General features: G+C 50.5%; 1 protein-coding gene across 3 annotated transcripts in view; it reads right to left on the reverse strand.

Moving 5' to 3' along the window:
* The window catches only part of LOC144930995 (retinol dehydrogenase 13-like), a 43095-nt gene that overhangs the window by 8093 nt on the left and 22277 nt on the right, over positions 1–12725 (reverse strand). For 2 of the 3 annotated variants that reach the window (XM_078854843.1, XM_078854844.1), the window contains exons 2-3: positions 1487–1627; positions 638–829 (exon numbers count right to left, since the gene is read on the reverse strand). In XM_078854843.1, the coding sequence (XP_078710969.1) occupies positions 638–829; positions 1487–1627 (333 nt within the window). Of the gene's footprint in view, positions 1–637; positions 830–1486; positions 1628–10492; positions 10664–12725 lie in introns of those variants that run through there. The other variant, XM_078854842.1, reaches the window with a different exon arrangement.

Genomic DNA, 12725 nt, shown 5'->3' on the forward strand with positions numbered 1-12725 from the left:
ATCGTTCTGCGCCGCAGTCGGAATTCATGTTTAGCTTCTTTTTTCACACGCTGGTTTCCCGCTTTTAAGTTTTACCCACCAAGCAACATAGCAGGAGGCTGTTTTTTCCTGACCTGCTTTTTTGCTTTTACCATCTACATGGCAGGGGCACGGTCCCATTAGCAGCAGTTGCACTTCAACAACTCTGGCACCCCCCCTCTCAGCCAGTCTACAAAACAAAGGCTCAGTCCTTTGTTATGTAGACTAGCCGTAGTTTCAGCCGCACCAACCTTACCATAATAATAAAAAGGGGGCCTGTCCTGGCTCTTGCCCCCTCAACCAGTATATATACGGGGTCGGATCTCTTGGAATTTCTAATTTACTTGATACAGCAAGCGTGCTGTGACGGTTCCACCTGAAGACGGAAGCTTGTGTTGCCTCCGAAACGTCGTGATTTTTATTACATTTTTATTTTACTTTTATTAATTTTTTTTTTTACCTACGTGACTTTACCGAAAATACCCAAGAATATGAATCCCTGCAGTCACGAAAGCTTCAAATCTAGAATTAGTCGGAATTCGTTCGTCGCAGTGGCGGAGAGGGGGCGGTGGCAAGTGGGGTCGGCGGTGGGAGCAGCGGGGGAACACCGCCAGCGCACCGGCGTTGTTCACGAGGACGTCGAGCCGCTTCTCGGTGTCGTGCAGGCGCCGCGAGAACTCGCGCACGGACACCAGCGAGGCCAGGTCCAGGCGCTCGACGACGACGTCGGAGTTGCCGCTCCGCCGGCGCACCTCGTCGGCAGCCGCCTGCGCCTTGCCCTCGTCCCTGCACGCCAGCACCACGCGCGCACCTGGCCGGCACGCGCGGCTTTGTTCGGGAATTCACTCGAGCGATATTTTATCGTCGTTAATATCGTTTAGTACGAAACACCTCTACAGTTGTTCACTCAAATTCGAACGGTTTTTTTTTTAGTGTGTCCGGCGGGAGGCTCGTTGAGCTCGCAAGCTCTTTTTGAAGGGCGATCCCCGCTGGAGGGGGTCCTGTTCTGCTGCCGTTACTGGACTGGGGTCCCCCCCCTCCCCCCCCCCTCCCCCCCTCCCCCCCCTCCCCCCCGCACATCGCCACTGCTGATCCCCCTCCCCCCGCAACCACGCTTTAAGTCCAGGCTGATGGCCTCTTCTGTCCGCTGCCTTTGACTAGTGTCCCCTCTGCTTCCTACTCCCCCCAGCGGTCGTGACCCCGGCCCATTGCATGCCCCTCCCCCGACCCCACTGTGTACCATGTCTCAAGGTGCCGTGATGATTTAGACGCTTCCCAAATCGACACTCTAGGGTGTAACGTGCTTAGGTGACCAATTGACGCTTAACGACCGATCCCTCGAGCGATTCAACCCATTGCCTCTATGCGGGGGGGGGGGCGGGGTCCACGATTTAATTCTATAATCGTTTCTTCACGTCATGAATATTTCAAATTTTGCGTGTTTGTGTTTCGCTTGTTCTGCCGCTACCTCGGCGCGCGAGGTCCACAGCGGTCTCCTTGCCGATGCCGGTGTTGGCGCCCGTGATCACCACCGTCTTGCCGTCCATGCGGGCGAGGCTGCGGCAAACGCCGCCGGACATCCACCGCCGCAGCAGCACCAATCCCATTCCTGCGCTCGCGACACGCATTCCGTAGCACAGCGAGCGCTTGGATTCAACACTCGGGCGGAACACGCGGTGGCGGCAGTGGTGCCGATATTCCTGAAGGACGCGACTGGACTCTTTCTCTATGTATTATTGAACTCTTTAAAATAAAAACAATTTAACAGATAAAGCCCACTGAGCTGTATAGCTCTTTTTCAGATCGAACCCACGACCTCCTGCATACCAGGCGAGGTAGTTAACATCTTGCCATCGTAGTGGCCCTTTTCAAAAATGTTATGTCTGTGTGTGTGTGTATATTTGTGCTTGCTAACAGTACTAGCCCCAACAGTGTGTTAAGGCTATAAGGGGGATCTTTGTCTTTGGAGGTGGCAGAAAAACGGTTTCTGGCATTAATCATCAGCCGTGATCGATCCACTTCTGGATGAAGGTTTTCCCCGAGCCACCGCCCTCTCTCACAGTCTCGCGAGGCAATGATCCGTCTCAGCGCGGGCTGATCCGCATCACTCCATCTGCACGGTGGATGTGGCAATCTGGGGCGTGTTCTCTACGTTGGCTGCGATTCCGCCGCTAGTCTCCACTCCCGGTCATCCCTTCGAGCGAGATGCGTCTTGTCCGAGCCCACTCATGGTTCTGAGCAATCAGTCGTTATACAAATACATCATATCTATGTTTTATCTTTCCCCCGATGTGAACTCAATGGTACTATGGGCATCCTAGTATAGAACGGTCCTTGCAAAGAGATTGCGCAGAACCACTGAAACGACTTCGGGTGACGCCTTACTTACACCAGGGGCCAGCACTTTCCCAGCAGCAACGATGCCCGTAGTCTGACAGACCCAGACAGTATTTTACGGTCTTTCATGTTGCCAAATTGAGTGCATAACCAAAGTTATCGTCATCGGTTTTTTTTTCACCCGTTAATGATGCGTGCGTGCGTGTAGTCATTAGTGACGGGGATGAGATCATCAATTCACACTCTACATGAGAACCCAGCTTCACAATGACAGACGCCTGAACCCCAGATTTGAACTCAGGATTTCCACGGTGTTGATTACCTCCACACTGAAAACTTGACGGCGAAACAGGCAATCATCGCTCCAACTCCCATTAGCACGTGTGGCTTCGCACGCTGCTCAAGTAGTTCAACATACATAGGGGCCGTCCATTAATGACGTCACGCGATTTTGGACGATTGTTGATCCACCCCTCGCTACACGGCGTCACAAAAAGTCAGACCCCCCCCTCAAATATGACGTCACAAAGCTCTGCCCCCCCCCCCCAAAAAAAAACATGCTTCAAATCGCTTTAAACTATTGTTATTGTAGTGAGTATTTAATGTGGCGCTGCACTCTGATGTTGTAGGAGAAACATTTATTAAAAAGTCTATTTAATTAGAACGTGTTGCTTATATTTATCTAGGTGCGTGACGTCATTTATGGACGGCCCCATACATACAAACAGGTTTTTGTTCAATGTTGTGATTACCACTACGGTTCAGCACAACGCAGGGCGTGTATTATAAAACCTGTCCGTCCGGATTAAGCTGCGGTGTTTTGTTTAAAAGACACCACTGGAAGGAATGCTCCGCACTATTTCTGCAACGGGGTGGCGGCGATGCCACGGCGATTGGTACACTGCGCTATAATGAACCCACCAACATGAGTTCAAGTCCCGGCCACGGCTAGCTGATGTCAGTGCCTCGTGTTGCCAAAGTGGTTCTGGTCGCCCCCCGCCCTTCACCAGGCCACACTGACCAGTGTGGTGAAGTACAACCAAACAACCTCCTCGGAATGACATTCGTTTGCAGAGATCTCCGTCCAGCAGCGGATTGGCAACGGGCTCTTAACTACCTCGCCTGGTCGTGGGTTCGATCCCGACCCTGACGCCTGCTGCTGTATATTTGGAGTTTGCGTCTCTCTCTCATCATCATCACGGTGGCTATGAGATGTTAACTACCTCGCGTGGTATGCAGGAGGTCGTGGGTTCGATCCCGACCCTGACGCCTGCTGCTGTATATTTGGAGTTTGCGTCTCTCTCTCTCATCATCATCACGGTGGCTAGATGTTAACTACCTCGCCTGGTATGCAGGAGGTCGTGGGTTCGATCCCGACCCTGACGCCTGCTGTATATTTGGAGTTTGCGTGTCTCTCTCGCCATCATCACTGTGGCTAGGAGATGTTAACTACCTCGTCTGGTATGCAGGAGGTCGTGGGTTCGATCCAGACCCTGACGCCTGCTGCTGTATATTTGGAGTTTGCGTCTCTCTCTCATCATCATCACGGTGGCTAGGAGATGTTAACTACCTCGCCTGGTATGCAGGAGATCGTGGGTTCGATCCCGACCCTGACGCCTGCTGCTGTATATTTGGAGTTTGCGTCTCTCTCTCATCATCATCACGGTGGCTAGGAGATGTTAACTACCTCGCCTGGTATGCAGGAGGTCGTGGGTTCGATCCCGACCCTGACGCCTGCTGCTGTATATTTGGAGTTTGCGTCTCTCTCTCTCATCATCATCATCACGGTGGCTAGGAAATGTTAACTACCTCGCCTGGTATGCAGGAGGTCGTGAGTTCGATTCCGACCCTGACGCCTGCCGCTATATATTTGGAGTTTGCGTGTCTCCGGGTCCTCCGGTTTTTCCCTCCACATTTAGAAAACGCGCACGTTTAGAATATTTGGCTACTGCTATACATTTAAATCTTGACTTAAAGCTATCGTGACTGCAGGAATTCACATTATTGGGTCTTTCGGTAAAGTCACGTAGATAGGTTCAAAGAAAATAACAAAAACTACGACGTTTAGATCGCTTGATGACGATTGCTTGTGTTGTGATCGAAACGTCGTAGTTTGTTACTTTTGTTTTCTTTGAACCTATCAACGTGACTTTACCGAAAGACCCAAGAATATGCTATGAATTCCCACATGATGAGCCACTTCGTTGAGCAATCATTTGCGATAACCAGGTCGCTTCCGAAAGAGACGTATTAAGCTCAGTGGGCCTCACCTGGTAAAATACAAAGTTTAGTTTAAGTTTTACACTCAGTGGCCCGGCCTGCTCGGATGATGATATTGTAAATCTTACTCCCCTCTATCGCCACTCAACATCTAAATGAGGTCAAGAGCAAGGGGCCATCCCCGTGGTGCCAGTGCAGGGCAGATGCGCGTCTTTAACCCCAGATTACAGAGTTTAATCCGGTCGATGGCGTGTCCTTGCTCCTATTTTGAGCAAAGGAGAGAGATGATCATCACTAACGCCCCCTCCAATTCTACCGCCCTCCGCCACTCGACTCACCTTCACCCCCACTGACGTGGAATTAAACCCGTAATCCGTAAACCTACAGCGGTGACGACCCCCCCCCCCCCCCATAATACTGACACCGTTATATATTTTCATTACGAGGCAGTTGTTGGCGTAGAGTTGCCACATTGTATGCGTGATGTCAACATTGGCCATCGTTTTGGATGCTCGTCCAGAATTTAGGAATGTGGAATTTCGACCACTAACTGGCTCATGGCTGTAGACAGGATTGGACATGGCACTGTCTCCCTCGTCGGATTAGGAAACTGTCTCGTATGTTGATCATGAGAAGCACATGGGGCCCCCTCTCGAATGAAATAGTATCATTCACATAATAACAATATGTATACTGTAGTAATAGGTTTTTACCCTTTCAACTGGTACAAAAACTGACACCTTTATACAAGGCATCATGTTTGCAATAACCACAACACAAGCAGTCAAAATGCAAACAAAAAGAAACAACTCTGATAATGGTAATGATATGCACTGTCCTTGAAGTTGATTGGTCCACACCCGAGACAGCTTTTCTTAGAGCCTAGTCTCCAATACTCTGATAGTGCACTGTAGCTCTCAATACTCTGATAGTGCACTGTTTTTGAGTTGTACGCATTTTGGCGTCATCTGGTCCAACACCAATGGAGACTAGGCTCTAAGAAAAGCTGTCTCGGGTGTGGACCAATCAACTTCAAGGACAGTGCATATCATTACCATTATCAGAGTTGTTTCTTTTTGTTTGCATTTTGACTGCTTGTGTTGTGGTTATTGCAAACATGATGCCTTGTATAAAAGGTGTCAGTTTTTTGTACCAGTTGAAAGGGTAAAAACCTGTTACTATATCTTTGCCACTGGTAAAGGAGATGTCTCACAGTAATAATATGTATACTGTATTCAAATATTTGAGTTTAGTGTTGCCCATCGCCACATATATGACCTCTTGCTGTAACAGCTCTCTCGCTGGTTCAGCAGTTCCACTGGATTATTTTTTCCGCCTGAGGACGACCGCTTGTGTTGCGATCGAAACGTCGTGATATATTATTTTATATTTTCTTTTTCTACCTACGTGACTTCACCGAAAGAACCAAAGAGTATGGATTCCTGCAGTCACGAAAGCTTAAAATCACGGATGATCCCGTTTAGCCAGCTGCCCGGCTAGTTTACACGGGAGATCCGTGGTTCCTGAGCACATCAAAAAACAAAAGACAAAAAGTGTCGACATTGCAGAGAACGAGTCACAGCAGGGTCCCCCCCGAGGGACATTGCACAGCGAGCAAACGAGGTAGTTAACGGTCGTGAACTAAACACAACGCGAATCGAAACCAAAAACAGAGCAACTACGAGAGCAGGAGACGCCAGGAAAAAAAGTTTCAAGTGCAAGTATGCGCGATGCTTCAGTCGAACAGGGACATCAAAACACGAGAGTCGAAACAAAAGACACCGCAAACGTAAGTGCGTGTGACCACATACACTCAAAAGTTGAGTGGATGTATGTCGAACTTCTTTCGCACCGTACGTAGCCGAACGTGCTGACCGTTGATTCGGAGGACGCCACACGGACCGCTGGCTGTTTTTTTGTGTTTCACCGCGACAAAGCCCACAGGGTAGGTTCCTCCCAGCTCGTCAGTCGACTACCACCGGTCGGTTGTGCATGAGTGTGCTTTAATTGCACGTGGAGAGTTCTGCAGAAATCACACGCGCGTGCGACACGTCCCCCTGTCTGGGCATCGAGAAGGCCGCACAGCAAGTGGGTTTTGTTGGCTTAAAGGTGGGTAATTATTTGCGCGTAATAACCGCACATTTGTCAAGGGTGGCACAGTCGGGTTTTTTTACAATCGGGTTTAATTGTCTTTTTATATCAAACCCGATCATCTGAGATTGGGAGAAATCCGGTTTAATTGTTTCAAAAAAAAAAAACGATGCCTGTCGCTGGAAAAATCGGGTTTTTTCCACCCATGATATTTGTGGTTTATTTTCTTCAGGTTTCATCCCGCGTGCAGAATAAATAATTTACATTCCCAAACATTCTAATGTCGTTTTATTTACCCAGAGAAGCTTCACTGAGTCTCAAGACTACAGGGACTCCTCTACTTACGAATGAGTTAGGTTCCAGAGGTTTGTCCGTACGTCGATCCCAAACGTGTTGTACGGCATGTACACTAAACACGGGGAATGGCTTTAAAAGTTGTATAATCTCCTGTAGATGTAGATGCCATTGGTTATTCACGTTCTGCAGATGTAGATGCCACTGGTTATTCACATTCTGAGATGTAGATGCCACTGGTTATTCACATTCTGAGATGTAGATGCCACTGGTTATTCATGTTCTGCAGATGTAGATGCCACTGGTTATTCACATTCTGAGATGTAGATGCTACTGGTTATTCACGTTCTGAGATGTAGATGCCACTGGTTCTTCACATTCTGAGATGTAGATGCCACTGGTTATTCATGTTCTGCAGATGTAGATGCCACTGGTTATTCACATTCTGAGATGTAGATGCCACTGGTTATTCACGTTCTGAGATGTAGATGCCACTGGTTCTTCACATTCTGAGATGTAGATGCCACTGGTTATTCATGTTCTGCAGATGTAGATGCCACTGGTTATTCATGTTCTGTAGGTGTAGATGCCACTGGTTATTCATGTTCTGCAGATGTAGATGCCACTGGTTATTCATGTTCTGTAGATGTACGTCTCAAGTCTCCTGGAACCCACTACATATACAGTACACGACTTCCCTGAAGGCATCCTTAAGCGAGCGCAATGCCGATCACACACACGGTTCAATTTCGACCCTCGGTCGATGGCTGTGCCATCGCTGCACACGCATCGAATAAAAAGCAAGGGACAAGTCCTTACTTACTAACAACTCCTCTATCATTTTTCATTGCTGGAGTGGTTGCCCCCTCTACCTGAAAATCCTGGCTCTGCCATTGTCCAGCAGTGGATTGAAAATGGGTGAAGATGACAATAATGATGATGACCTCTCACTTAAACTAAACTATTTTTTATTTTACCAGGTAAGGCCCACTGAATGAAATAGCTATTTTTCAGAAACGACCTGGCCACAAATGATAGCTCACCAAAGTTGAGTATGACGTGGAAATTTATAGCAGCCAAATACTCAAAACACATGTCTCTAAATATGGAGGGGATAACCGAGAGGACCGGGAAAAAAAATCCACGCGACCGCGGGGAGGGAGAGAGAGACACGCAAACTCCAAACATACAGCAGGCGTCAAGGGTCGGGATCGAACCCACGACCTCCTGTATACCAGGCGAGGTAGCTAACATCTCCTAGCCACCGTGATGATGATGAGAGAGAGACACACACACACAAACTCCAAACATACAGCAGGCGTCAGGGCCAGGATCGAACCCACGACCTCCTGTAAACCAGGCGAGGTAGTTAACATCTCCTAGCCACCGTGATGATGATGAGAGAGAGACACGCAAACTCCAAACATACAGCAGGCGTCAGGGTCGGGATCGAACCCACGACCTCCTGTAAACCAGGCGAGGTAGTTAACATCTCCTAGCCACCGTGATGATGATGAGAGAGAGAGACACGGTTTTGCCTGGAATCCTCCGGTGTGTCCCCACCCCCCAAGTTAAAGCCAAACAGACACTCGTGAGTGTAACTGGCCAGATATCATCCCCCAATGTGGCTGGATTCCTTCTGAACAAGGGGGGGGGGGAGAGGGCCTTGAAACTCCCAAGGCCTTTCCGAGATAATTGGCAAGGCGTCTATTTCTTTATTACCACCACTGCCCTGGAGGGAGGGGTGACGTCGGCACGCACGGAATACGTCACGCGGAAATGGGCTGTGACGTCACCAACGCGGACTTGCCCGCGCGCGCCCAGCCAGACAGCAAACCTTTTAAACATATGCAACACAGTGGGCTCTTGTATGCGATACAACACAACGCAAATTACTAAACCTCGCGACCTTAACGGGTTTGTTAAACTATGCCAGGCATGGCAATGTGTTCTGAAATCCGAATCCGCGCTACATTAACGCCGCTCCTGTGACCCGGGCACCGCTGTTACGCAGCAGTGCTGTAGAGATTAGGGGGGTCCCCAACCCCCGAGCCGCGGACCGGTACCGGTGACCGTGGCCTGTTAGGAACCAGGCCACAGCAGCAGGAGGTGAGAGCGGTGAGGCCGCACGTGCTCCGCCCTCATTTTATTATTGACCACTTCCGTCCGCGCCTCTTTCCCGCACTGCGCACTGGTCTCAGTGTCACAGAGTTTTGGTGAGCCCACAAGCCAACCTTAGTCAAAATAAAAAAAACGTGGCCGGAGAGCTTCTTTGAAAAGGGGGAAAGACCCAATGATGACCCCCCCCCCCAAACCGGTCCGTGAACAAATTGTCTTCCACGAAACCGGTCCCAGGTGCCAAAAAGGTTGGGGACCGCTGCAGTGTGGAGTGTAGACAACAACACCACAGCTGCTGCTGCTGAAACCAACAATAGCTGCCCACTGCAACTGTTACCTCTGTCGCCTTCGCTCGCAAGCACGTGGCACCGTGCAGCTTGCAGCTAACGCCGCGTATTCCCTGTAGCCCGAGGAAGTTCGTGCGGCCGTAGCCTATTACGGAACTTTCAACACCAATGTGCATCAAACGCGAATTCGCGAACCTGCAGCCCGCAAAACGGCGCGTCTCGCCGCAGCTGTCGCCGTGAAACAGCTGCTGCTGCTGCAACCAAATGCACAGCTGCCATTGCTGTTGCAGGTCAATAACGCAGCTGGCACTCCTGCTGGAGCACACAGCCACGCATCGTGCCAATTAATTACAGCTGTAAGCGACAGGATCCTTACAAAGCACAGCGCGTCGCACAAAGAGACAAAGATGCCCCCGATAGCCTTTTGACAGACCGTCGGGGCAAGTGCCGTTGGCACGGTGCACGAGGTGGCCGGGACCACGCCCGATCGCCTCCTCACCCCTCCCCCCCAACCAGCGCCGATGTTAACGCAGCGCACCGGGTGCCCATTTAAGGCTGAGTCGACCTAGGGGAGGAACCGAACTGGCTCTGATATTCGTCATTGGTCGTGAGCGGGAAATCGAACTCGGGTCGCCGGGTTTCGTAAGCGCAGTGCGCTAACCCACTGCGCCACCGCTCCCCACGTACAAAGACAAAGATCCCCCGTGTAGCCTTTACGGACTGTAGGGGCACGGATATAAATATTGTTGCGTAAGGTCATGGGAAACTCAGCAGTTCGGTGACCACAATCATAAAGATCCCCGGTATAGCCTTGACATACTGTAGGGGCAAGTGCTGTTAGCGAGTAGCACCGATGAAGGTCGGCACGGCACTCGAGGGGGTGGGGGGTGGCCAGCACCACGCCCGGCCGTCTTTGTATCCCCCCCCATAGTGGCGATGTCCATGTAAAGGCAGAGCAGGCAGGCGACTCGGGACACCCCGAGCGCTTTCATCTTCAACGCGACCACTCCCGCCGTCCTCACAAGGATAACTAAAAATATGAACACATGGTAAGACTGTACACGTGTGAACATGAACGCGATGAATATCGATGCCGTTCCTACCCCCCCCCACCCCCCTCGTCTTACCGGCGGTGGTGAGCACCGCGATAGGCGCGTAGTGGTCGTTGAAGACCTTCTTGAGTTCGTCCATCGTGAAGGACGTGACCTCGATCATCTTTCGCGTCTCCACACGTCTGCCTGTCTCTCTCGGCTCCGTCTCGGATACTTGAGGGCGCGCGTGGGGAGGGAGTGGTGGTGGTGGTGATGGGACAGAAGGTTGGGCTAAGCGTGGGTAAACGCACACTGAGCGCATTGGACGCGTTTCCCTCCTCCCCTTCCTCCCTCCCTCCCTCCTCCTGCTCGCCCGGGTCGGAGCGTGTAACGTTGGCGAGAGCGCCGCCTAGCGGACAAATTAAAAGGTGTCAGTGCTTCGTTATTTTAATTTTTTTGGTAAATACGCGGAGTCCACTGCGTTGGCAGTGCAGGAGCGTTGGGTCCACCACGTGGAACACACGCGGTGCGCTGTACAGCACGCGGTGGCGAGATGGTGACTCCCTCGCCTGGCATGTCGGAGCTTCGTTTAGTTCTCAGTTCAGTTCATTTGGTATAGCCCTGTGAGCCATGCGGCTCTTGAATCGGGTGCAACCGCAACAAACATGAACAAGAAACATCTTAAAGTGACTACGCACAACAGAAAAATCCAGGAAAAGTCCTCGTGGGGTCGAACCCATTCCTGACGCCTGCTGTATATTTGATGTTTGCATCTCTCTCTCTTTCACCGTGGTCGCGTGGAATTGTACTCCGGTTTTTGCCTCCCAATTTATAATCAAAGTGCGTTTAAAATATTTGGCGAATGCTATAAAGTTCCACGTGATAAACCACTTCGTTGAGTTATCGTTTGCGGTCAGGTCATTTCTGAAAAAGGGCGATATAGCTCAGTGAGCCTTGGTAAAATAAAATTAGTTTCTAGTTCTTTTTAATAGTTTCATCGTGTAAGAATACATGCCCACAAAACAATAATGGCCCTAAAGAAGTAAAAATCAATCGGCGACATTTTGGAAATGTACCCAACATAGCAGAGCGATGTTTGTTGGAACTTCGGGCTTTCGCTTCGGGCAATGATGGCCTTTTATGGTAGACACCGAACAACATCCCTGCTCTGAACAAGAGTCGCTTACTTTGCTCGCAGGGCAGCAGATACCAGAGGTGTGGACTCGAGTCATGTGACTTGGACTCGAGTCAGACTCGAGTCATGAATTTGATGACTTGCGACTCGACTTGGACTTGCATAACAATGACTTTGTCCCACCTATGAGATGTGGACTCGAGTCATGTGACTTGGACTCGAGTCAGACTCGAGTCATGAATTTGATGACTTGCGACTCGACTTGGACTTGCATAACAATGACTTTGTCCCACCTCTGGCAGATACCCCTCTGGGTGGCATTTACCAGTCACGTAACTCGCGTGGAGGCAGGAGGTGCCTTGCCCCCCCTCCCCCTGGTGGCCAAAGCTACAAAAGCTGATGTCATGATGTGCTTCGGCAAGAGGAGCCACGAGATAGATATAAATAGCCTCGGTAACAACCGTGCGAGACAAATCACATTTTGGGGCCCCCATGTGACCGATTGCCCCACCCCCTTGAGCTGATAATAATGGACTCACTACGCCACTGGGCATGAACGTGTTGGCTGTGCAAGTTTGTCAAGCGCCACCCCTGGGACACCACCCTTGCCAACGAAATGTCCCATCTCGACGGAGTTTTCCAGATGGACGGCCGCCGGAATCTTAGGCGGTGGTTAAAACGGGTTCCCGATTGTAGCCAGTTGAGCGGTCTCAGCCCCGTCACTCGTGAATGCGCAAAGAGTCGTCGTATTGGTGCATTCGCTGTTCAGGACTTAATCTGGAAATGTTCCAGCTCTCAGGGCGACGACACGGTTTGAACTCCACTCTACAGTCAGGGGCAGGTGGGGGGGGGACGGTATGGGGGGCCCGTGACTGTACGTATCTCGAATGTAGTCCTGTGATATCCTGTTCCACGGGCCTTTTCCTAACGTCGAGGGGGTTACACCGGCTGTGCGAGACATCCAAATGGATTATTTATTCCGCCTTGTAACGTGACACCGATAGCACCAAAATTGGGGCAACGTTGAGAGTATAGCGGGTGGGAAAGAAACGCAGACGGAAATGCCGCTTGAGGTATTCCGTGAAAAGCGACCACGTGAGTGCGGTTTGTGTGGCATTAAAACCCGCTCCGTGGCTGCTGGCTAAACGAATGAGTTGGTACATTAATTTCTGCACGTCAGTCACAGTACAGTAC

The sequence above is a fragment of the Lampetra fluviatilis genome, chromosome 3, assembly GCF_964198595.1.
Source record: "Lampetra fluviatilis chromosome 3, kcLamFluv1.1, whole genome shotgun sequence".
In the NCBI taxonomy this organism is placed as follows: domain Eukaryota; kingdom Metazoa; phylum Chordata; class Hyperoartia; order Petromyzontiformes; family Petromyzontidae; genus Lampetra; species Lampetra fluviatilis.